Source organism: Nerophis ophidion, linkage group LG22, assembly GCF_033978795.1.
Source record: "Nerophis ophidion isolate RoL-2023_Sa linkage group LG22, RoL_Noph_v1.0, whole genome shotgun sequence".
NCBI classification, from domain to species: domain Eukaryota; kingdom Metazoa; phylum Chordata; class Actinopteri; order Syngnathiformes; family Syngnathidae; genus Nerophis; species Nerophis ophidion.
The window spans coordinates 11241716-11265500 of NC_084632.1; the positions used below are offsets into that span (position 1 = coordinate 11241716).

At 41.8% G+C, this 23785-nt stretch overlaps 3 protein-coding genes and 1 long non-coding RNA gene across 9 annotated transcripts in view; 2 read left to right on the forward strand and 2 right to left on the reverse strand.

Annotated features, from left to right (window-relative positions):
• rnf13 (ring finger protein 13) overlaps positions 1–588 on the forward strand; it is a 116990-nt gene extending 116402 nt beyond the window's left edge. Inside the window, exon 11 of the mRNA XM_061883268.1 lies at positions 38–588. The gene's annotated coding sequence lies outside the window, so the exon portion shown is untranslated. The remainder of the gene's footprint in view (positions 1–37) is intronic.
• LOC133540574 (arf-GAP with coiled-coil, ANK repeat and PH domain-containing protein 2-like) overlaps positions 1–23785 on the reverse strand; it is a 1007806-nt gene that overhangs the window by 371280 nt on the left and 612741 nt on the right. The gene's annotated exons all lie outside the window — the stretch shown is intronic.
• On the reverse strand, positions 124–15024 carry LOC133540564 (profilin-2-like). 3 transcript variants are annotated; one of them, XM_061883270.1, is made up of 4 exons: positions 14888–15024; positions 14106–14254; positions 6409–6601; positions 124–1483 (listed from the first exon to the last, which is right to left on the reverse strand). In XM_061883270.1, exons 2-4 carry the CDS (start codon positions 14235–14237, stop codon positions 1386–1388), a joined length of 423 nt encoding a protein of 140 aa, XP_061739254.1. In that variant the 5' UTR covers positions 14238–14254; positions 14888–15024; the 3' UTR covers positions 124–1385. The 3 variants fall into 3 exon arrangements, with proteins under 3 accessions (XP_061739254.1, XP_061739253.1, XP_061739255.1); XM_061883269.1 differs by lacking the exon at positions 14888–15024 and having other exon boundaries at positions 14106–14496; XM_061883271.1 differs by lacking the exons at positions 124–1483; positions 14888–15024 and adding an exon at positions 1540–1741 and having other exon boundaries at positions 14106–14502.
• The window catches only part of LOC133540566 (uncharacterized), a 47266-nt gene continuing 38020 nt past the window's right edge, over positions 14540–23785 (forward strand). Inside the window, exons 1-3 of one of the 4 annotated variants that reach the window (XR_009803664.1) lie at positions 14540–14779; positions 16453–16567; positions 18996–19174. This is a non-coding gene — a long non-coding RNA (uncharacterized LOC133540566). The remainder of the gene's footprint in view (positions 14780–16452; positions 16568–18995; positions 19175–23785) is intronic. The other 3 variants (XR_009803662.1, XR_009803663.1, XR_009803665.1) reach the window with 3 other exon arrangements.

The window sequence follows — 23785 nt, forward strand, 5'->3', positions numbered from 1 at the left end:
CGACTTACTGCCATCTTTTTTTTTTTTTTTTTTAAAGGTTTTCTCAAGGTACAATTCTGCTGGCCGAGTTAAAAGACACAAACTGCATGGGAATATTCCCGGAAGAAGACGTGCACCAGTCAATCTGGTTGGAATAAATTTATTTAGATCTGTCTGTAAACAAGGTATGGCATTGTTGTTGGTATGCATTGACAGACTGTATCCCAGATACAAGAAACTAAATCAGCCAACAAGACTTTAAACAGATTTGATGAGTACAAATGTCCTCTAGGCCTAGAAGTGAAGCGGAAGCTTTTTAAAAAAAAAAAAATTAAAAAGGGGGGGTGCCAATGAAATGAGATTTCTAACATTATGGCACACAATTTCTGATCGTTTACTCCCGTCTCCCAAAGGTGTTTAGCGCTTGGACGTTAGTGAGCGAGGACAAAACGTTGCGGCTCAGCGACGACGACAGAAGGCAATTTTATTTATTCCACAGTTTCAGTTGTCAACACAGCAGGAGGGCGTTCAAATGCAGGAGAAAGTGGTTCACCTCCCCTGCATGTGATCGGTACAACTTGGTGTTGAACCAACACGACTACACTTGGTCCTATTTTTAAAAAAAATACAAAGTGGGGGAAATGGCAACAATATTAATTACAGGAGCTGGCAAAAAAACAAACATGATATTAAGTGCCTGAGCCAGTAACCGTGGAATGTCCGTTGCTGTGATTGGACAGGTGGGGGCGGAGAAGCTACCAGCGTCATTGGCCCAGCTGGTTTATAAGCCCCTCCCCCACACTCACTTTGACTACCATCAATTTTGGGGGGGGGGGGGGGACACAAGCGAGATGGCGAGCACGCTGTCTCTTCCGGGACGTGAAGGTTGGGGAGGAAGATGCCGTGACGTTGTTGGCCGTGTGGACTAAATAAACCCAGACATTTTCAAGTTTGGCTTTTTTTTTTTTTTTGCTGGTCTTGGTGGAGAACAGAAGTGATGTCTTGAAGGGAGGAGGAACAAAAAGTGTGCTGGGGAGGAAAGAAGGCAGAAAAAGGGGGGGGGGGACTAACTAGGGCTGGAAGTGTGAAATGCAACAGGGCGGTAGATGTGTAATAATAGTGTGATGGTGTTATGTTTTTTTTTTTTGAAGTATTGGTTTTATTTTGAAGAACCGGGAAGTGACTTTGCTGTTTTTCCAGATATGTACTTCCTCTTCTTTCGGACTTTTGATGAGGTATTAGTCCGCCAGAACGTAGAGACCTGTGTATGTGTTTCCAACACAGGTGACCAAAAAAATGATGAAACGACGGAATGGTAGAGTGTCTTTAATTGAAAAAAAAAAATACCAGAATAAGACTCGCAACAGATGGATGGTAGGTGGGTAGGTGGGTGGTTGGAGATTGCTTTAATATCCCATCTTCCTCAGGTAGTCGGCCATATCATAAGCTTTCTTGTTGAGAATCCCTCCATGGATACCTTCTTTGCCCATGACCAAAACCAATACTGGAGTACAAAGGGAAAACAAAAAGAAAATATGATGACCTCAGTGCTGGAAAAGTCCAAATGAATGAGAACACAGTAGATGGAGCTTTAACCCTGTACTGACAAGACCTTTTGTTTGAGCCCCCCCTCAAAGTACACATTAGCTAGTTCAAAAGTACAACTAAAACCCTGATTCCCGCAAGTATTTTGCCATCGTGTACGCCTTCTTATTCAAGCCGCCTCCATGGACGCCTTCCTTGCCCATTACCAACACCAAGACTGGAAGAAGGAGAGACAGAAGGGACACTTAGAGGAAGCAGACAGGGAGGAAGAGGAGGACGTGGCGTTCCATCGGTCGCGTGCAGCTGCTTGACAACACACACACACTCGGGTGTGTGAAGTTGTGTCGGCGAAACATGCGCTCGACAACATGAGACAAGCATGGAGGACAAACAAACCAGTGCTAAACAGGAAAAGTCATGCGAAGAAGTGGACAGAAGCCAGCACAAACATAAGTTAGTAGGAATTTGGGCCATTAAAAGTTGGAAGCAGACTAGTGAACACAATGGAACCTCCTTGAAACCTTTTGTTGTTGGCGCCTGAAATAAATGTTTACATGCATTGCAATTCTGGCATGGATAATTAATTATAAAGTCAACTAGTAAACATTGGTACGTGTATTTGTATTCAACAGTTTCAGTGCGGAGGAGTACCAAACAAGTTCCACACTAACATAAGAAGTAGCCGCCTATGCTAAAGTCTTAACAAGCTGCTCCGCTCCGTTCTGCCTCAGTCTGTACACAGCACCCTGCATTGTCCCGCCCACACAACCATCTGATTGGTTACAACCGTAGCGATACCAAGCAAATCAGCAGTGCGTCGTCAGCGATTCAGCGTCGAGCAGATAGGTCTTTAGCAGGGGAGCAACGGACTCTCCCCAAATTATACTAAACACTTCCAAGTCAACTACTTTCTAAACATCACTATGAGCCCGTTGACCTTCTAGAAACAAACTACAGCTCAGCTCACTCGCAGTCCTGAAGGTGACTTTATTTTTTTATAGGCCACTTATAATTTTACATATTTCCATTCACTTTCTTTATTATTATAAAAAGGCTCTGTTGTTAAATGTTGCAAGTGATACAAAATTTTGTGAAATTAAAGTAAATTAATAAGGAACATGGTCTCATCTTTGTTGTTGGCTATACAACATAGTATGAAAGGTTATTGCAGCCAAACTTCTAGTTTAATTTCCGTCAACTGGGCCTAGAATTGTTTTTTTCTCCACAAAAAAATTTTGATTTATGCTTTTTAAATACATTATCAAATACGAAGTGACAGATAATTCAATGCAGCTTTTCCTTTATTGTAATCAAAAAAATAGTTTGAAAATGGTACTGCATGCCTTATTTTAGCAAAATCCTAATTTGTATAATACCTTATGGAATAATTTTCTAATGAAATGCTTCCCTGTGATGATATGGCGACTTGTCCAGTGTGTACACCGCCTTCTGCCCGATTGTAGCTGAGATAGGCTCCAGCGCCCCCCATGACCCCGAAGGGACTAAGCGGTAGAAAATGGATGAAGTGCTTCCTTTGGGAAGCAATGCTTCTGTATACAAAAATGTAGCATTGCACGCAAATAATCTTCTACATTGAAACCAATAAAGTGCAAACTCTTGTCTTGGATAACATACTCCAGTAAGTAAAAACCAACACATCAGATATTAAGGATTGGCTTCAACATTGTCTGCTATTGTGCGGCATCTTACATGGCGCTAAAAATCAGACAACGAAAGTCACAGAACTTTGTGTGGCACTCTTCAGATATGAAGACACACATGAGGTTTTCATACTAGTACTCGCCCACTCGACGGCCATTGTGGCTGCTGCCGACATTTGCGTAACAAACGACCGGCTGCAGTTTCTTCATACTTCCTTGTCCATGAACCCAACACTTGCTGCACATATACTTTTGGTATTTTGTGTACAGTAACTAAAGCTACACCAACAGCCAGCGGTATCAATGATCAAGTTTGCTTGCGCTATCTAGTTGTCCCGCGGTTTATTCTTTACATAAACTGAAAATGAATGCTGCAGGAGAGCGAGCAAATTGTGGATAAAACAGGAAGAGTCACTTGGACAGTTTTTGGATTTTTCCCAGATACCTTGATTAGCAACACTAAATTGTCCCTAATGTTTGAATGCTGTCTGTGATGAGGTGGCGTGTTGTCCAGGGCGTACACCGCCTTCCGCCCAAATGCAGTTGGGATAAGCTCCAGCATCCCCAAGAGACAAGCGGTAGTAAATGGATGGACGGACAGTGTGGTCTAAAATACGCACCAAGACCGGTAACACACCCCCACCCTTAACACCACAGCTGCAACTTCCTGCCACTAAACCTGCAGAAAATACTTATTTTCAGGTTTCCATTTTCACACTATTTTGTTGCACTTTATCGCTCTGTACTAACGTAAAACAGTTAACGCAAGCTATTTAGAAGCCACCTGGTGCAAAAATAAAAGAAAGGGAGCCTTTACAATTAGGGCTGTGAAACTCTGGCCACAATTTGGGTAAAATGAATTATTGATGCATCCTTAAATTTACGTACGTTGATGCAGTTTTACATTTATTTTTGTTTCACTAAATGAGCGTTTATCACTTGCAACTTTTAAAAACCGTACCATAAGGTCAGGAAATTGCCATCACATTTATTAAAGTCATAATAACGGGTGAAAAACGGAAACGTAAGTGTCCTAAAAGTGAAGTGAATTATATTTATACAGCGCTTTTTCTCTAGTGACTCAAAGCGCTTTACATAGTGAAATCCAATATCTAGGTTACATTTAAACCAGTGTGGGTGGCACTGGGAGCAGGTGGGTAAAGTGTCTTGCCCAAGGACACAACAGCAGTGACTAGGATGGTGGAAGCGGGGATCAAACCTGCACCCCTAAAGTTGCTGGCACGGCTGCTCTACCAACTGAGCTATACCGGTAGGAAGTGGTTGGATCTCAGAGGGAAGTGGCTTACTGCAGTCAGCCTAATTTTTGAAGTGTCTGCACTACTTTATTTACAATAAATAATCCATCCATCCATCCATTTTCTACCGCTTATTCCCTTTCGGGGTCGCGGGGGGCGCTGGCGCCTATCTCAGCTACAATCGGGCGGAAGGCGGGGTACACCCTGGACAAGTCGCCACCTCATCGCAGGGCCAACACAGATAGACAGACAACATTCACACTCACATTCACACACTAGGGCCAATTTAGTGTTGCCAATCAACTTATCCCCAGGTGCATGTCTTTGGAAGTGGGAGGAAGCCGGAGTACCCGGAGGGAACCCACGCATTCACGGGGAGAACATGCAAACTCCACACAGAAAGATCCCGAGCCTGGATTTGATCCCAGGACTGCAGGACCTTCGTATTGTGAGGCAGACGCACTAACCCCTCTCTCCCACCGTGAAGCCCGGCCGCAGGAGCAGGGGGCGGAAGCTGGGGATCGAACCAGGAACACTGAAGTTGCTGGCACGGCCGCTCTACCAGCTACGAGCAGCTTGTTGAAGTACTCAGTGAACCACACACACTACATGACGATCACGCTATGTAATCATCTGACTTTTTATTGATGACGACATGGGTGTAAGCTCACCAAGGACGGCAGCCATAACTCCCGAGGTACTTTTGTTGACGCGAGGCGTGCGGCGGGAAGAACAAAGAGCACACTTTCGGCCTTCACAATAAAATGGCTGTGTGTTACATCATGTCTGACTTCACTACAAAATAGGGGTCCAAAAATGTAATTTTGCACTTGCAGAAACGATACTTTAATGGAATTTGCAGGGATTTAAGGTTGCAATAGAGCACAGCAATCCAATCCTGTTATTTCAAAATTGCACCTTTGAGACAGCTTGAAAAGTTGTCTATGGTGAAGAGGAAAAAAAAAGTGGATTTGTGACTTTGTTACATTATTTAAGTCAATGTCTCTTAACGATTGTTGGGCCACCAAAATATGTCAGCAGTAATCCATTGTAATACCATTTTACACCACTTGCGGCAGAAAGGACAATCTCAAATCAAAAGTTTTAAGTGCAAACATGATGAAGTGGGGAAACTTTGTTTTAATTTGTATTTCTGACAAGTTGTTACAAAAATTAACATTTTTATGCAAATGCACTTTGTTTAGTTGTTTGTGAGTCCCTTCTTATGCAGCATATTTATTTTTCTAGTCAGCCTGACCTAACCTATGTCAAATAATCTTTGTGCCTATGATAGTGTCATATCATTTGAAAATGTAAACCGAGTAGAGTAATAATGCAGTGTTAATATTTGAAAGTCCCTTTGTGAGGAAAAGTTGGCCTTTAAGTGAAAACGATTAAAAACCCTGGATTTAGGTGAAAGTTGAATTGTGATCTTTATAACATGAATGGAATCAAATCGATTGAAAAAAACAGGCAAGGATAACAAACCCTAATAATCGTACCTATAAAAACACCACTAAACGACAATGTCAGTTATGAATTGATTTGTGGGCTACTTTTCCACTTGTAAAGCAGGCGTTTAAATGTTGACATTTCTAGCACACGTAGATGAAGGGTTAATCATGGCGACGATTTGGGCCGAGGAAATAAAACATTTTGGAGGTTCCACTGTGTTTTGTAATTAGCAATTAGGGAGCACATGCGCATCTCAAGACAGTTCGGGTCCCCGGAGGCAACAAGAATCCATAAAATACAAAAATGTATGACTTTGCGAAACCCCAGCGCAATGATGGCAAATGAGCCCCGGTCAGTGTGTTGCCACAATTTACTGAGGGGGGCACACGTTTGAATTTGAAGGCTATTCTCCTCCATCCTTATGCATGTTTAACTTCCAAACTTACCAGGCAAAAGTAATGTATTCTACATGCATGACTAGAGCGACTTGAAAAATAATCCCAATGACTCACCTTTCTCAGCTCTGCCTACAGAAACATTGAATGTGGGCTCTCCTCCTTGACTCTTTGTCCGGATGTCCATTGTCCAGTCACCATCATTTTGGAGGCTATCTCTGATCACGGAGCACTTCTTATTGCCTACGGTCAGCCCAGAGGTGAGCAAACACGCGCGGTCCTTTCCCATGAGCGCGTCAATTTCGGCCACCTAGAATGAAAATCGCATCAAGTTAGGACATTCTTATCCAGGTAAGCCATTAAATCGACATGGTCTACTTTGAGTCACAGTTACACACAAACAAACTGAGCATGCAATTAATTAAATCTCTATCATTCATTGCGAGGGCTTGAATAGCACATTGCAAAAACATGCAAACGTTGAGCTTGGCTGACGGGACAAGCGGTAGAAAATGGAAAGATATTCACACGCACACACACAAAAATCCCTCATCTACCAACAAAGGCGTTGCCCTAAACTCCAAGCAGAAGTGCAGAGTCACAGCACATGAAAGCATTCAGGAAGTGCTAGCCTCAAGTCAGCATTGAGACAATCCAAGTGGAATAACGCCAAGACAGAGATCTCAGCTGGAACACAAAATATCTGCCTTCGCTTGTTATCTGACAAAAGCAATTTCTTAATTTTAAACACTTATGACGTGCATTTACACAACGATGATAATGTTGCTACTTGTCCTGTTTAAAGGCCTACTGAAACACACTACTACCGACCACGCAGTCTGATAATATTATTTACATTGCAACACATACCAATACGGCCTTTTTAGTTTACTAAATTGCAATTTTAAATTTCCCGCAAAGTGTCGTGTTGAAAACGTTGCGGCATGATGACTCGTAGGTTTGACGTCTCGGGTTGTAGCGGACACTATTTTCCAGCCCGATCCAAGCTATAAGTAGTCTGCTTTAATCACATGATTAAACAGTATTCTGGACATCTGTGTTGCTGAATCTTTTGCAATTTGTTCAATTAATAATGGAGAAGTCAAAGTAGAAAGATGGAAGTGGGAAGCTTTAGCCATACAAACACAGCCGGTGTTTCCTTGTTTAAAATTCCCGAAGGTGAAGCTTTACTATGGATCAGAGCGGTCAAGCGAACATGGATCCCGACCAAATGTCAACCGGCAGTTTTTGGTGAGAAAATTGTGGTTATAAGTCAGCTCTTACCGGAGACATCAGCGGAGCTTCCGTCCTGCTACAGCTGCGCGACTTCCCTCAGGGACACTGGGTAAACACACCCGTGGCCACACCCCTGCGACTTTAAGGTACTATTTAATCTCACTAAAACACTAGCAACAAAATAGGCAGATAAGGGATTTTACAGAATTATCCTAGTAAATGTGTCTAATAACAGCTGAATCGCTCCCACTGCAATCGCCTTTTTTTTTTCTTCTTCTCCCTAGTCCTTCACTAGTTTCCTCATCCACGAACCGTTCATCTTCGCTCAAATTAATGGGGAAATTGTCGCTTTCTAGGTGCGAATAGCTCTAGCTGCTGCTGGCTATGATTGTAAACAATGTGAGGAGCCCTACAACCCGTGACATCACGCGCACACAGTCTGCTGCTTCCGGTAAAGGCAAGGCTTTTTTATTAGCGACCAAAAGTTGCAAACTTTATCGTCGACGATCTCTACTAAATCTTTTCAGCAAAAATATGGCATTATTGCGAAATGATCAAGTATGACACGTAGAATGGACCTGCTATTTCCGTTTAAATAAGAAAATCTCATTTCAGTAGGCCTTAATGAGCTATTCAGTAGGATTTAAGGTCAAAGCTTATATCACATATTTTTACTGCATGCCTTTGTTAAGTGCCGGAGTGAGAAGAGGGTTTAAAATAATTAGCGCATGCTTACTATTACCGCATGCCTTTGGTAAGCGCAGGAGTGAGAAGATGTTTTAAATCAATTAGTGCCCCGGCGGCTATTTAAGGAAATACGGTATATATTTTGTTTTAAGCGGTTTTGAAAACTTAAGCGTTGATGCGCATGCTCAGTAGCGTCGGGTGGCTCTTTGACAAAGCAGCTAAACGCCGGTCGTATGCTACTTTGAAAAACTTTTTTTTTTTCCAAGAACGACACCAGAGGGGTACAGATAAAAAAGGCGAACTAATAAACATTATTTTTTTTGTGGAATAACCGTGATTCACCGTATAGAACATACAGTATAGCTCAGGGGTCACCAACCTTTTTGAAACCAAGAGCTACTTCTTGGGTACTGATTAATGCGAAGGGCTACCAGTTTGATACACACTTAAATTGCCAGAAATAGCCAATTTGCTCAATTTACCTTTAATAAATGAATCTATATATATTAAAAAAATGGGTATTTCTGTCTGTCATTCCCCCGTACATTTTTTTCCTTTTACGGAAGTTTTTTTTGTAGAGAATAAATGATGAAAAATACACTTGATGGAACAGTTTAAAAGAGGAGAAAACACGAAAAAATTAAATTTCGAAACAGTTTATCTTCAATTACAACTCTAAAATTCAACCAACAAAATTGAGAAAAACTAGCTAATTTGAATCTTTTTGAATTTTTTTTTTAAAAGAATTTATGGAAAATTTGTAATTTTTCCTGATTAAGATTAATTTTAGAATTTTCATGACATGTTTTAAATAGGTTAAAAACCTATTTGCTTTTTGTTAGCATATATAACAAATTGGACCAAACTATATTTCTAACAAAAAAATAATTATTTCTTCTAGATTTTCTAGAACAAAAATTTTAAGAAAATCAAGACTCTGAAATTAGATTGAAATTTGATTCTACAGATTTACTAGATTTGCCAGAATATTTTTTTTTAATTTTAAAATCATAATAAGTTTGAAGAAATATTTCACAAATATTTGTCAATAAACAGAAGCTAAATTGATTAAATTAAAATGTATTATTCTTTCCAATAATAATTTAAAAAAAATACTTGAACATTGATTTAAATTGTCAGGAAAGAAGAAGGAGTTTAAAAGGTAAATGTGTTTAAAAATCCTAAAATCATTTTAAGGTTGTATTTTTTTTCTCTAAAATTGAAAGTTATAAGAAGCAAGGTAAAAAAAATAATGAATTTATTTAAACAAGTGAGACCAGGTCTTTAAAACATTTTCTTGGATTTTCAAATTCTATTTGAGTTTTGTCTCTCTTAGAATTAAAAATGTCAAGCAAAGCGAGACCAGCTTGCTAGTAAATATATATATTTTTTTAAATAGAGGCAGATCACTGGTAAATGCTGCTATTTGAGCTATTTTAGCACAGGCCAGGGGGCGACTCATCTGGTCCTTACGGGCGACCTGGTGCCCGCGGGCATCGTGTTGGTAACCCCTGCTCTAGCTCATGACAACATGTTGACAATTGTATTGCAAAATGGAGGAGCTTGCAAAAGGGGGATGACTCGAATTGACGATTTCACAAACAAATGTGGTCGTGCCGGCTATTGTCAAGCTGGAATACCTAACATAGTATTAAAAAAATAAAAATAAAATCACGTCGCTAATACGAAGGCCGTCTGCGGCAAACTCAACGAGCCTCCATGAATGAACAAAACGAGTGCGCGGCCGCCATCTTGGAAGATGCGGGGCGGACGCGGTCGGCATTAAACTACACGAATAAAGACCTACAATGAATAATGGAGGAAGACGACGACACTAAAATCGACAAGAGCACATGTCCGAGGCGCAAACTCCGTGCAAATGCCGCTAGAGTCCACTCAGTTTCCAAATGAAAAGGACAGGCCTGTTATTTTTTGGAAGCTAACATTAAGCTAACGGCGTTGTGCCGTCACATGTCCCCTATCGCACGCTTTTGTCGCGTAAAATTGCATTATGACTGCATTCGTTGTATTAAAATTTCTTCCACTTCAAATAAAGTTGCCACAATTGCGTAACTTATTAAAGAACGCGCCGTGCCTTTTATGTGTTCCGGCTAAAGTGCGCCGTTAGCGGACGCCAATGCTAACGTTGCTTGTTTAAAAAGTAACACTTATGTGATTAAAGTACCAATTATCGTCACAAATACACTAGGTGTAGTGAAATTACCCTCTGCATTTTGCCACAGCCCCTTGTTCACCCCCCTGGGAGGTGAAGGGAGCAGTGAGCAGCAGCGGTGGACGCAGTCAGCAACCATTTAAGTGATTTAACCCCCAATTTCAACCCTTGAAGCTGAGTGCTAAGTTAAAGTATCAATGATTGTCACAAAAACACTAGGTGTGGTGAAATTACCCTCTGCATTTTGCCCCAGCCCCTTGTTCACCCCCCAGGGAGGTGAGTGGAGCAGTGAGCAGCAGCGGGGGCCGCACTCGGCAACCATTTAAGTGAGTTAATCCCCAATTTCAACCCTTGAAGCTGAGTGCCAAGTTAAAAGTCAAAGTACCAATGATTGTCACAAATACAGTAGGTGTGGTGAAATTACCCTCTGCATTTTGCCACAGCCCCTTGTTCACCCCCCTGGGAGGTGAGGGGAGCAGTGAGCAGCAGCGGTGGACGCAGTCAGCAACCATTTAAGTGATTTAACCCCCAATTTCAACTCTTGAAGCTGAGTGCTAAGTTAAAGTATCAATGATTGTCACAAAAACACTAGGTGTGGTGAAATTACCCTCTGCATTTTGCCCCAGCCCCTTGTTCACCCCCCAGGGAGGTGAGTGGAGCAGTGAGCAGCAGCGGGGGCCGCACTCGGCAACCATTTAAGTGAGTTAATCCCCAATTTCAACCCTTGAAGCTGAGTGCCAAGTTAAAAGTCAAAGTACCAATGATTGTCACAAATACAGTAGGTGTGGTGAAATTACCCTCTGCATTTTGCCACAGCCCCTTGTTCACCCCCCTGGGAGGTGAAGGGAGCAGTGAGCAGCAGCGGTGGACGCAGTCAGCAACCATTTAAGTGATTTAACCCCCAATTTCAACCCTTGAAGCTGAGTGCTAAGTTAAAGTATCAATGATTGTCACAAAAACACTAGGTGTGGTGAAATTACCCTCTGCATTTTGCCCCAGCCCCTTGTTCACCCCCCAGGGAGGTGAGTGGAGCAGTGAGCAGCAGCGGGGGCCGCACTCGGCAACCATTTAAGTGAGTTAATCCCCAATTTCAACCCTTGAAGCTGAGTGCCAAGTTAAAAGTCAAAGTACCAATGATTGTCACAAATACAGTAGGTGTGGTGAAATTTGTCCTCTGCATTTTGACCCTGCCCCTTTTTCACCCCACCTGAGAGGTGAGGGGAGCAGTGAGCAGCAGCGGTGGCCGCGCCCGGCAACCATTTTAGTGATTTAACCCCCAATTTCAACCCTTGAAGCTGAGTGCCAAGTTAAAAGTCAAAGTACCAATGATTGTCACAAATACACTAGGTGTGGTGAAATTACCCTCTGCATTTTGACCCAGCCCCTTGTTCACCTCCTGGGAAGTGAGGGGAGCAGTGAGCAGTAGCCATGCTCAGGAACCATTTTAGTGATTTAACCCCCAATTTCAACCCTTGAAGCTGAGTGCCAAGTTAAAAGTCAAAGTACCAATGATTGTCAGAAATACACTAGATGTGGTGAAATTATTCCCTCTGCTTTTGACCCATCCCCTTGTTCACCCCCCTGGGAGGTGAGGGGAGCAGTGAGCAGCAGCGGTGGCTGCGCCCGGGAACTATTGTAGTGATTTAACCCCCAATTTCAACTCTTGAAGCTGAGTGCCAAGCAGGGAGGTAATCCATCCATCCATCTTCTTCCGCTTATCCGAGGTCGGGTCGCGGGGGCAGCAGCCTAAGCAAGGAAGCCCAGACTTCCCTCTCCCCAGCCACTTTGTCTAGCTCTTCCCTCCATCAGGGTGTGAATGGGTAGATGTGGAAGTAGTGTCAAAGCGCTTTGAGTACCTTGAAGGTAGAAAAGCGCTATACAAGTACAACCCATTCCCGGGGGATCCCGAGGCGTTCCCAGGCCAGCCGGGAGACATAGTCTTCCCAACGTGTCCTGGGTCTTCCCCGTGGCCTCCTAGCGGTTGGACGTGCCCTAAACACCTCCCTCGGGAAGTAATGTAGTGGTTCTCAAATTCACCACTATACAGTGTACATCCACAACTAAACTACTGACTACCAAGTGTGGATTCAGGCCAGGTGGCCTATTTCAAGTTCCAGGTAATCCTACATTATTATATTTTATAAATAGTAAACAAAGTTGTGGTAGTAGTTTAGTCAGTAGTTCTGTCATGGATGTACACTGTATAGTGATGAATCCAATAAACATTTGATTTGACATTATATTTGCAAAATGGGGTTGCGCATTTTGCAAATTGCACGCCATTGGTATTGTGCTTACAACATTGACAGCTAGATTTTTTTGTGGACATGTTCCATAAATACTGATGTTAAAGATTTAGTTTTTTGTTAAGAAATGTTTAGAATTGGATCTCCATTACAATCCCCAAAGAGGGCACTTGATTACTTCTATGTGTAGAAATATTTATAATTGAATCACTTGTTTATTTTTCAACAAGTTTTTAGTTATTTCTATATAATTTTTTCCCAAATAGTTCAAGAAAGGAAATGTTTAGAATTGGATCTCTATTACAATCCCCAAAGAGGGCACTTTAAGTTGATTACTTCTATGTGTAAAAATCTTTATAATTGAATCACTTGTTTATCTTTCAACAAGTTTGAGTTATTATGTAATTTTTTCCCAAATAGTTCAAGAAAGATAATGTTCAGAATTGGATCTCTATTACAATCCCGAAAGAGGGCGCTTTAAGTTGATTACTTCTATGTGTAGAAATCTTTATAATTGAATCACTTGTTTATTTTTCAACAAGTTTTTAGTTATTTTTATATAATTTTTTCGCAAATAGTTCAAGAAAGGAAATGTTTAGAATTGGATCTCTATTACAATCCCCATAGAGGTCACTTTAAGTTGATGATTACTTTTATGTGTAGAAATCTTTATTCCTAATTGAATCACTTGTTTATTTTTCAACAAGTTTTAATTATTTTTATATAATTTTTCCCAAATAGTTCAAGAAAGGAAATGTTTAGAATTGGATCTCTATTACAATCCCCAAAGAGGGCACTTTAAGTTGATGATTACTTTTATGTGTAGAAATCTTTATTCCTAATTGAATCACTTGTTTATTTTTCAACAAGTTTTTAGTTATTTTTATATCTTTTTTTCCAAATAGTTTAAGAAAGACCACTACAAATGAGCAATACTTTTTGCACTGTTATACAATTTAATAAATCAGAAACTGATGACATAGTGCTCTATTTTACTTTTTTATCTCTTTTTTTCAACCAAAAATGCTTTGCTCTTATTAGGGGGTACTGGAATTACTGAAATTACTGAATTACTGAAAAAAGGTTGAGAACCACTGAGGTAATGGGTCCCATTTTTGTAGTTCTCAGGGCGGACACTAACCACAAGGCCACTGTGCAGGTTGCTAACATGCTAACGTCGCTATGTTTCGTGTTTAAAAAAAAAAAACGTCAAAATTGTGAGAATTTAAAAAAAAGGCACATTTGTGTCACATTTAGCGACAATAACAGCAAGGTAGACGCGAGAGAAAGCGCTGAAAAGACGGGCTGGGCTGAGCCGGGAGCCGGGAGTGTGAGCACCGGATACCATGTGTGCGACACGCCTCACCCCTTGTCCGACAAGGCCTGGACCATGCAGGGGGGGAAATATGCGACAAAGACAGCAAACAGTGTTGGAGGGAAACAAAATACAAATAAAAAGCGAATGTACTAACCGTCATGGTGGAAAACGCGCCACCGGGAGATGACGCCCAGACGTATTTGGAGTCTCTAATGTGACCGATAATGGCCGCGTCTTGGCAGCTGCCATCGGCCATCAGATTGTCCACGTAAGATTGCCAGGACATGTTTTCTGAGGATGAGTCTAAAGATACAAAAAAAAAAAAAAAAGACAAGTTCACAGACGCCTCTCGAACCACGAAGGGAAGCTGGAGAATGCGAAGGCTGCTTCAATGGCTTCCAACAAGCGGAGGGGGGGTTGATGGAAAAAAAAAAGCACCCGGCTTCGTCAAGTCCCGGCTTTCTTCTAGACCTGCCGACCAAGAGAATGCAGCTGCGGCGAGACAAGCGCTTGGGTGTAGTCCTGGTTAAATCACTCCGCGAGGGTGGTTATTGGCCCGCTGCTTCATTGCGTAATATAGCAGGCGGCGGATGAATACACCAACACGACCTACTTTACCTTGTGATTAGTAGTTTTTTACCAATTTACACGTACACATTAATTCCCTGACATTCCGATAAAAAACGATTCATCACAACATGTATCGACATATCACCTAACATAGTATAGAAATGTTTTTATCAAACATATACCCATTTCTTTTTGATTCCAGAATTTTCTACTAGGAAGTCAGAAAAAAAGGCAACCGGAAGCTCCACGTTAGTAACTGTAAGTGAAAGCCGAAGTTGTAATATATTCTTGTTTTTAGCGTCAACTCGACGGTCTATGTCACGTTTTTTTACAAAGTAGTGTGAAAAAAGACAAAACGAACATTACCTTGAATCGCTCGGTAGGAGTCGTTAATGGTGGGCTAACAACAGGCAGTGTGTGTGTGCTGTAATGTTACCACATCTGTGCCCCTTTGTCGATGTCAGCACGACAAAAGTGTTCTACATAAAGACTTTAATGTCTGTGATGTTGAAAAAAAACGTACGTTTGTGCTTTGTCCATCCGGTAAAATGTCACGTTGCTTATTTTTTTTAAATGATCTTCTCCTTGTCCCATGATCCAAAGGGCAGAAAACAAAACGATGAAGTTAGGACAGTGGTTCTCAACCTTGTTGGATGTACCGAACCTTTCTTTAGTGAAGAATAAAATGTTGTTTTTTTCAAATTCAAGACAAAGTTATACGTTTTTGGTAACACTTTAGTATGGGGAACATATTCTACAAACCCCGTTTCCATATGAGTTGGGAAATTGTGTTAGATGTCAATATAAACGGAATACAATGATTTGCAAATCCTTTTCAACCCATATTCAGTTGAATGCACTACAAAGACAAAATATTTGATGTTAAAACTCATAAACTTTTTTTTTCTTGCAAATAATAATTAACTTAGAATTTCATGGCTGCAACACGTGCCAAAGTAGTTGGGAAAGGGCATGTTCACCACTGTGTTAAATCACAGTGGGAACATTATCACAATTTCAGAAGCGTTAAAACCAATAAAAATCCGATCCCAGTGGCTTATTTTATTTTTCGAAGGGGCGGCATAGCTCGGTTGGTAGAGTGGCCGTGCTAGCAACTTGAGGGTTGCAGGTTCGATTCCCGCTTGTGCCATCCTAGTTACTGCCGTTGTGTCCTTGGGCAAGACACATTACCCACCTGCTCCCAGTGCCACCCACACTGGTTTAAATGTAACTTAGATATTGGGTGTCACTATGTAAAGCGCTTTGAGTCATTTGAGAAAAGCACTATATAATTATAATTCACTTCACTTTTTCAAAATTTTACCCATCATGAAATATCACGAAAAAAGGCTTTAAAGTGCCGGATTTTCGCTATCTGTGAAGCCACCGTCCATTTTCCTGTGACGTCATCCAGTGATGTCAATACAAACAAACTTGGCGGATAGCACAGCAAGATATAGCGACATTAGTTCGGATTCAGACTCGGATTTCAGCGGTTTAAGCGATTCAACAGATTGCGCATGTATTGAAACGGATGGTTGGAGTTTGGAGGCAGATAGCGAAAACGAAATTGAAGAAGAAACTGACGTTATTGAGCGAATAGCTATTGAAGCTATTTGGCGATTGAGTGTCGCAGGATGTCCATACATCTCTGTGCCATGTCTGCCTTAGCGTCGCCGGTAAAATGTGCAGGAGCAACTTAAATCCGTCGATTGGTAAGTATTTGTTTGGCAGTAAATGTGGGTGGAGGGAAACGCTGGATGCAAATATAGTTACAAATGTACATACAGCTAGCCTAAATAGGATGTCAGCATCGATTAGCTCGCAGTCATGCCGCGACCAAATATGTCTGATTAGCACATAAGTCAATAACATCAACAAAACTCACCTTTGTGATTTCGTTGACTTTATCGTTGGAAATGCATCTGCAGGATATCCATACATCTCTGTGCCATGTCTGCCTTAGCATCGCCGGTGAAATGTGCAGACCAAACGATCGGGACTTTCACATCTTGTGACACTGGAGCAACTTAAATCCGTCGATTGGTAAGTGTTTGTTTGGGATTAAATGTGGGTGGAGGGAAAGGCTGGATGCAAATATAGTTACAAATGTACATACAGCTAGCCTAAATAGCATGTTAACATCGATTAGCATGCCGTGCTAATCGATGCACAATCCACGTAAGACAACTTGAATCCGTCCCTGATCGTGTTGTTACAACCTCCGACAACACACCGACGAGGCATGATGTCTCCAAGGTACGGAATACAGTCGAAAAAACGGAAAATAACAGAGCTGATTTGACTTGGTGTTTGTAATGTGTTTGAGAAAATGGCAGATTGACTACCTATGTGACATCACATTGTGACATCATCGCTCCGAGTGCGAATAATAGAAAGGCGTTTAATTTGCCAAAATTCCCCCTTTTAGAGTTTGGAAATCGGTTAAAAATATATATGGTCTTTTTTCTGCAACATCAAGGTACATATTGACGCTTACATAGGTCTGGTGATAATGTTCCCTTTTAACAAAACTCAATAAACGTTTGGGAACTGAGGAAACTAATTGTTAAAGCTTTGAAAGTGGAACTATTTACCATTCTTGCTTGATGTACAGCTTAAGTTGTTCAACAGTCCGGGGTCTTGTTGTCGTATTTTACACTTCATAATGCGCTACACATTTTCGATGGGAGACATGTCTGGACTGCAGGCGGGCCAGGAAAGTACCCACACTCTTTTACTACGAAACCACGCTGTTGTAACACGTGGCTTGGCATTGTTTTGCTGAAATAAGCAGGCGTGTCCATGATAACGTTGCTTGGATGACAACATATGTTGCTCCAAAACCTGTATGGACCTTTCAGCATTAATGGTGCCTTCACAGATGTGTAAGTTACCCATGCCTTGGGCACTAATACACCCCCATACCATCACAGATGCTGGATTTTCAACTTTGCGCCTATAACACATTTTGGATGGTTATTTTCCTCTTTGTTCCGGAGGACACCACGTCCACAGTTTCCAAATATAATTTGAAATGTGGACTCGTCAGACCACAGAACACTTTTCCACTTTGCATCAGTCCATCTTAGATGAGCTCGGGCCCAGCGAAGCCGGCGGCGTTCCTGGGTGTTGATGATGAATGGCTTTCTCTTCGCATAGTAGAGTTTTGACTTGCACTTACAGATATAGCGACCAACTGTAGTTACTGACAGTGGTTTTATGAAGTGTTCCTGAGCCCATGTGGTGATATCCTTTACATACTGATCTCGGTTTTTGATGCAGTACCGCCTGAGGGATCAAAGGTCCGTAATATCATCGCTTATGTGCAGTGATTTCCCCAGATTCTGTGAACCTTTTGAGGATTTTACGGACCGTAGATGGTAAAATCCCTAAATTCCTTGCAATAGCTCGTTGAGAAATGTTGTTCTAAAACTGTTTGACAATTTGCTTACAAATTGGTGACCCTCGCTCCATCTTTGTTTGTGAATTACTTAGCATTTCATGGAAGCTGCTTTTATACCCAATCATGGCACCCACCTGTTCCCAATTAGCCTGCACACCTGTGGGATGTTCCAAATAAGTGTTTGATGAGCATTCCTTAACTTTATAAGTATTTATTGCCACCTTTTCCAACATCTTTGTCACGTGTTGCTGGCATCAAATTCTAAAGTTGATGACTATTTGCAAAAAAAAAAATGTTTATCAGTTTTAACATCAAATATGTTGTCTTTGTAGCATATTCAACTGAATATGGGTTGAAAATTATTTACAAATCATTGTATTCCGTTTATATTTACATCTAACGCAATTTCCCAACTCATATAGAAACAGGGTTTGTAAGTAACACAGACTTAATTTAGAGTTATTTGGACATTAGGGGAACATATTCGAAGTAATAAAGACTTTACTTTGAGTTATTTGGTTAGGGTTAGGGTCAGCGTTTGAGTTATAATAAGGCCATGCCTAATAAGGTATCAATAAGTACTTAATAATGACTAGTTAAACGCCTACTGAAACCCACTACTACCGACCACGTGGTCTGATAGTTTATACATCGATGTTGAGATCTTAACATTGCAACACATGCCAATACGGCCGGTTTAGTTGACTAAATGGCAATTTTAAATTCCCCGCGAGGTATCTTGTTGAAAACATTGCGGAATGATGACGCTTATGTTGACGCGTGTTTGTGACTTTATTGGTAGGAGCGGACATTTTAGCCCACCACCACTACTGGCTAAAAGCCGTCCGCTTTAATCGCATAATTACACAATATTTTGGACATCTGCGTTGCTGAATCTTTTGCAATTTGTTCAATTAATAATGGAGACTATAAAGAAGAATGCTGTTGGTGGAAAGCGGTGGATTGCAGCAGCCTTTAGCAATCAAAACACAGCCGGCTTTTTTTTGGTTTGTTTTGAAGCTTTAATATGCAAAAGAGCGGTCAAGCGAACATGTTTCTCTACCACAGGTCAACCAGCAAGTTTGCGGATGACAAAATTGTGATATTAAGTCGGCTCTTACCGGAGGCTTGAGCGGAGTTTGCTTCCTTTTGTAGCAGCTGTCAAAAAGGCAGCTGTGACTTTCTTGGCTCCTCCATATGGCTTCCCTCAGACACACTGGCGGTCACCGCAGCCCTCCGACTTTCAGGTATGACTTAATAATCTCACTAAAACACTAGTAACACAATAAGCAGATAACGTTTTTTTCAAGAATTATCCCAGTAAATGTGTCTAATAACATCTGAATCGCTCCCACTGCCGTCGCTTTTTTATTTTTTTTATTTTTTTCTAGTGCTTCACTCTAACTTTCCTCATCCACAAATCTTTCATCCTCGCTCAAATTAATGGGGAACTCTTAGCTTTCTCGGTCCGAATTGCTCTTGCTGCTAGTGGCTATGATTATAAACAATGTGAGGATGTGATGAGCTCCACAACCCGTGACGTCACGCGCACATCGTCTGCTACTTCCGGTACAGGCAAGGCTTTTTTATTAGCGACCAAAAGTTTCAAACTTTATCGTTGATGTTCTCTACTAAATCCTTTCCGCAAAAATATGGCAATATCGCGAAATAATCAAGAATGACACATAGAATGGACCTGCTATTCCCTTTTAAATAAGAAAATCTTATTTCAGCAGGCCTTTAAGAGCCAATATGATACTAATTTGCATGTTTATAAGCAACTAATTAATAGTGAATGTGTTCCCCATACTGAAGTGTTACCATGTTTTTTTTACTGGTGCACAAAATGAACCATGCATGAAAATCACCTTGTTCAAACAAGAAAAGCAACACAATGCATAAACTCAAAACAAATTACACACCTGCAAATCAGTCAGCTGTTGCCGTATCCTTAATATTCCGATAGGGAGAAGTTTGTATTTACACGATGAGTCGGGTGTGTTTTAACCTCTGCCGAACCTCTGAGGCCGACTCACCGAACCCCCTAGGGTTCGATCGAGTTAGGAGTATTTTGGACTTTGCTCAACCTTTTGGCTCTTTATAATACAATTCAAATATCAGGATATTTGACTTGCTTTATTGTGTATCCATCCATCCATTTCCTACCACTTATTCCCTTTCGGGGTCGCGGGGGGCGCTGGCGCCTATCTCAGCTACAATCGGGCGGAAGGCGGGGTACACCCTGGACAAGTCGCCACCTCATCGCAGGCCAACACAGATAGACAACACTCACACTCACATTCACACACTAGGGCCAATTTAGTGTTGCCAATCAACCTATCCCCAGGTGCATGTCTTTGGAGGTGGGAGGAAGCCGGAGTACCCGGAGGGAACCCACGCATTCACGGGGAGAACATGCAAACTCCACACAGGAAGATCCCGAGCCTGGATTTGAACCCAGGACTGCAGGACTTTCGTATCGTGAGGCAGTTGCACTAACCCCTCTGCCACCGTGAAGCCCATATTGTGTATCCAAAAAGTAAAAAAAACAAAACATTCAATAGCCTCACATGGATTTATGTTTATACATTTTTGAATCATTTTGATGATTACCATATTTCCTTGAATTAGCACCGGGGCGGTAAGTAATTTAAAACCTCTTCTCACTCCGGCGCTTACCAAAGGCATGCGGTAAAGGCAAGCATGCGCTAATTATTTTAAAGGCCTACTGAAATGAGGTTTTCTTATTTAAACGGGGATAGCAGGTCCTTCCTATGTGTCATACTTGATCATTTCGCAATATTGCCATATTTTTGCTGAAAGGATTTAGTAGAGAACATCGACGATAAAGTTCGCAACTTTTGGTCGCTAATAAAAAAGATTTTCAAATTCTATTTGAGTTTTGTCTCTTAGAATGAAAAATGACGATCAAAGCGAGACCAGTAAATAAATACCATTTTAAAAATAGAGGCAGCTCACTGGTAAGTGGTGCTATTTGAGCTATTTTTAGAACAGGCCAGCGGGCTACTCATCTGGTCCTTATGGGCTACCTTGGTGTCCGCGGGCACCACGTTGGTGACCCCTGCTCTCGTGACTCAAAGCGATTTTTCATAGTGAAACCCAATATCTAAGTTACATGTACATCTCTTACGTCTGGGCCGATACTGAGGGCGACTGTGTTGACCAGTTTGACGCGTGCAAGTGATAGAATGTCCAGTACTGTAGAAATGTGTTTGGATATGACAATCCGTTTATTTTATGCTATCCAAACTAAATCAAAGGTACGCTATATACAACAAAAAGTATGCTGACCTTGAATGGCAAGTCACGGCACGGCACGCTGTCGCTCCAAAGGGCCCAACAATCAGGGCGTTGCCTAGGTTTGGGAAAGATGATAAAAGATTTCAAACATCCGTCACACAATGGCGATACATTAAACCCACTCAAAATCCTGCAGACAAAGCCTCAACAGGAGTTAAATTGACTCACAAAAGATGGACAGAAGGCCCTGAGTTCCGGAAGAAACAGAGGAAGAGTGGCCAGCTGACATCTTGGAGTATGGGATTGCAGCGGAGGACCCCAAAGTAAAAAAGGACCTCAGCACCAATGCAGCGATTGATACTCTAAATCAGGGGTAGGGAACCTATGGCTTGCGAGCCAGATGTGGCTCTTTTGATAACTGCATCTGGCTCTCGGATAAATCTGAGCTGAGACTGTTAAAAATAATGTTCAAAATAGAAAACATGCTCATGCATTTGAATCCATCCATCCTTTTTCTACCGCACTTGTTCAAGAAGTTGCAATAAGGGTAAGAAGTGATTTATTTATTATCGGTCAGTTTAGGGTTTGCCATCCTAGGGGTTCTTTATCAATCAATCAATCAATCAATGTTTACTTATATAGCCCTAAATCACTAGTGTCTCAAAGGGCTGCACAAACCACAACACAAACCACTACGGCATCCTCGGTAGGCCCACATAAGGGCAAGGAAAACTCACACCCAGTGGGATGTCGGTGACAATGATGACCCAGTGGGACGCCGGTGATAATGATGACTATGAGAACCTTGGAGAGGACGGAAGCAATGGATGTCGAGCGGGTCTAACATGATACTGTGAAAGTTCAATCCATAATGGATCCACACAGTCGCGAGAGTCCAGTCCAAAACGGATCCGACACAGCAGCGAGAGTCCCGTTCACAGCGGAGCCAGCAGGAAAACATCCCAAGTGGAGGCGGATCAGCAGCGCAGAGATGTCCCCAGCCGATACACAGGCAAGCAGTACATGGCCACCGGATCGGACCGGACCCCCTCCAAAAGGGAGAGTGGGACTTAGGAGAAAAAAGAAAAGAAACGGCAAATCAACTGGTCTAAAAAGGGAGTCTATTTAAAGGCTACAGTATACAAATGAGTTTTAAGGTGAGACTTTAGACCGCTTTAGACCACCAAGCACCGACATGAGAGCCTGTTTCAGTGTTACAATATTTTTTTATTTTTCAATAAGTCTCTCAGTTGCTTACCAGAAATTGTCTTTTTCCTCTTTCGTTCTCGCTCGCACTCTGGCTCCAGCCCCCCCCCCCCCCCCCCCCCCCCCCCCCCCCTTCCTGGCTGCTGCTTATAAACAAAGCAACAGGTGATTAGATAAAAAGGCCCAGGTGGGCCTTCTACGTACCTGTCGCTGATTTCGAGGCTGGTCCTGGCATCACCCTGCTTCGCTACAGGCCCGCAGGCCACGCCCCCTCCACAGTTAGCTTCAGAATAACAATGTTATTACAAAGAATAAGAGACCTATTATACTCTAGAAATGTTGGTCTAAGTTAAAAATGCACGCGTTTAGTCGTATTCAGTGTTGAAAAAAATATTATACGGCTCTTGCAGAAATACATTTTAAAATATTTGGATTTTTGGCTCTCTCAACCAAAAAGGTTCCCGACCCCTGCTCTAAATGCTACTTACTTCTCCGATTGGAAATGGTTGAAGAGGTCAGTTGCCTGGATCCTGAAAATAAGGACTCTACTGAAGATGAGTCAAGAGGAAACTACTAAATGATGACAAAGGGAATCAGGAAATTGTTCTCATTAAAGCTGCACTGAAAAACCCTAACTCAAAGTTGGTTATTTGTTTATATTTATGGCTCCATTGTTATTTATTTTGAATTGTTCATGGCATCCTGCTCTTCTCAATTGGGGGCCGGAGTGTTGGAGCCAAATTTCCTTGTTTGTTTGTATTGTTTTTATTTTAATTTCTCTAATTGATTGCTGGCCTCAGCTCATGTTCAGTTCCCTTTTCGGCAGATTGCTCCGCCCATTTCCTGTTAAGAACCAGGAAGTATTGACAGGGATGGGACTGTTGCTATGGTGCGGTTACCATGGTAGCCTCTTTAAATTGGGTTCAGGTGTGAGCACGAGCAGGGCGATCGGAGGACTAACAGTTTTCGACCGTGACGTGTCGTGTCATATCGTGTCGTGTCGTGTCGTGACAATGCTGTAACAATGTGCCATTCAAGGTCAGCTTACTTTTTGTTATATATAGCCTACCTTAGATTTAATTTGGATAGCATAAAATAAACGGATTGTCATATCCATTTCTAAAGTACTGAACATTCTATCATTTGAACGCGTCAAACTGGTCAACACAGTCGCCCTCAGTATCGGCCCAGAGGTAAGGGCTGTACATTACATTTAAAGCAGTGTGGGTGGCACTGGGAGCAGGTGGGTAGAGTGTCTTGCCCAAGGACACAACAAAGTGTGCGAGTGTGCCACATCCAGGTTGCCAGTTACATAGTGCCATCTTCGTCTGGCTACTGCCACTGGTAAAGTTACTAAACATGTCAGACCTTAGTAAATCTAAAAGGTGTCG

Bases quoted from the DNA above. Each gene is read 5' to 3' on its own strand.
- LOC133540564 (XM_061883270.1), bottom strand. From the start codon at position 14,237: ATGTCCTGGCAATCTTACGTGGACAATCTGATGGCCGATGGCAGCTGC. The intron at 6,602-14,105 runs GTTAGTACATTC...TTTTCATTCTAG, and splicing joins GCGCGTTTTCCACCATGACG to GTGGCCGAAATTGACGCGCT. The intron at 1,484-6,408 runs GTGAGTCATTGG...TTTGTACTCCAG, and splicing joins TGTAGGCAGAGCTGAGAAAG to TATTGGTTTTGGTCATGGGC.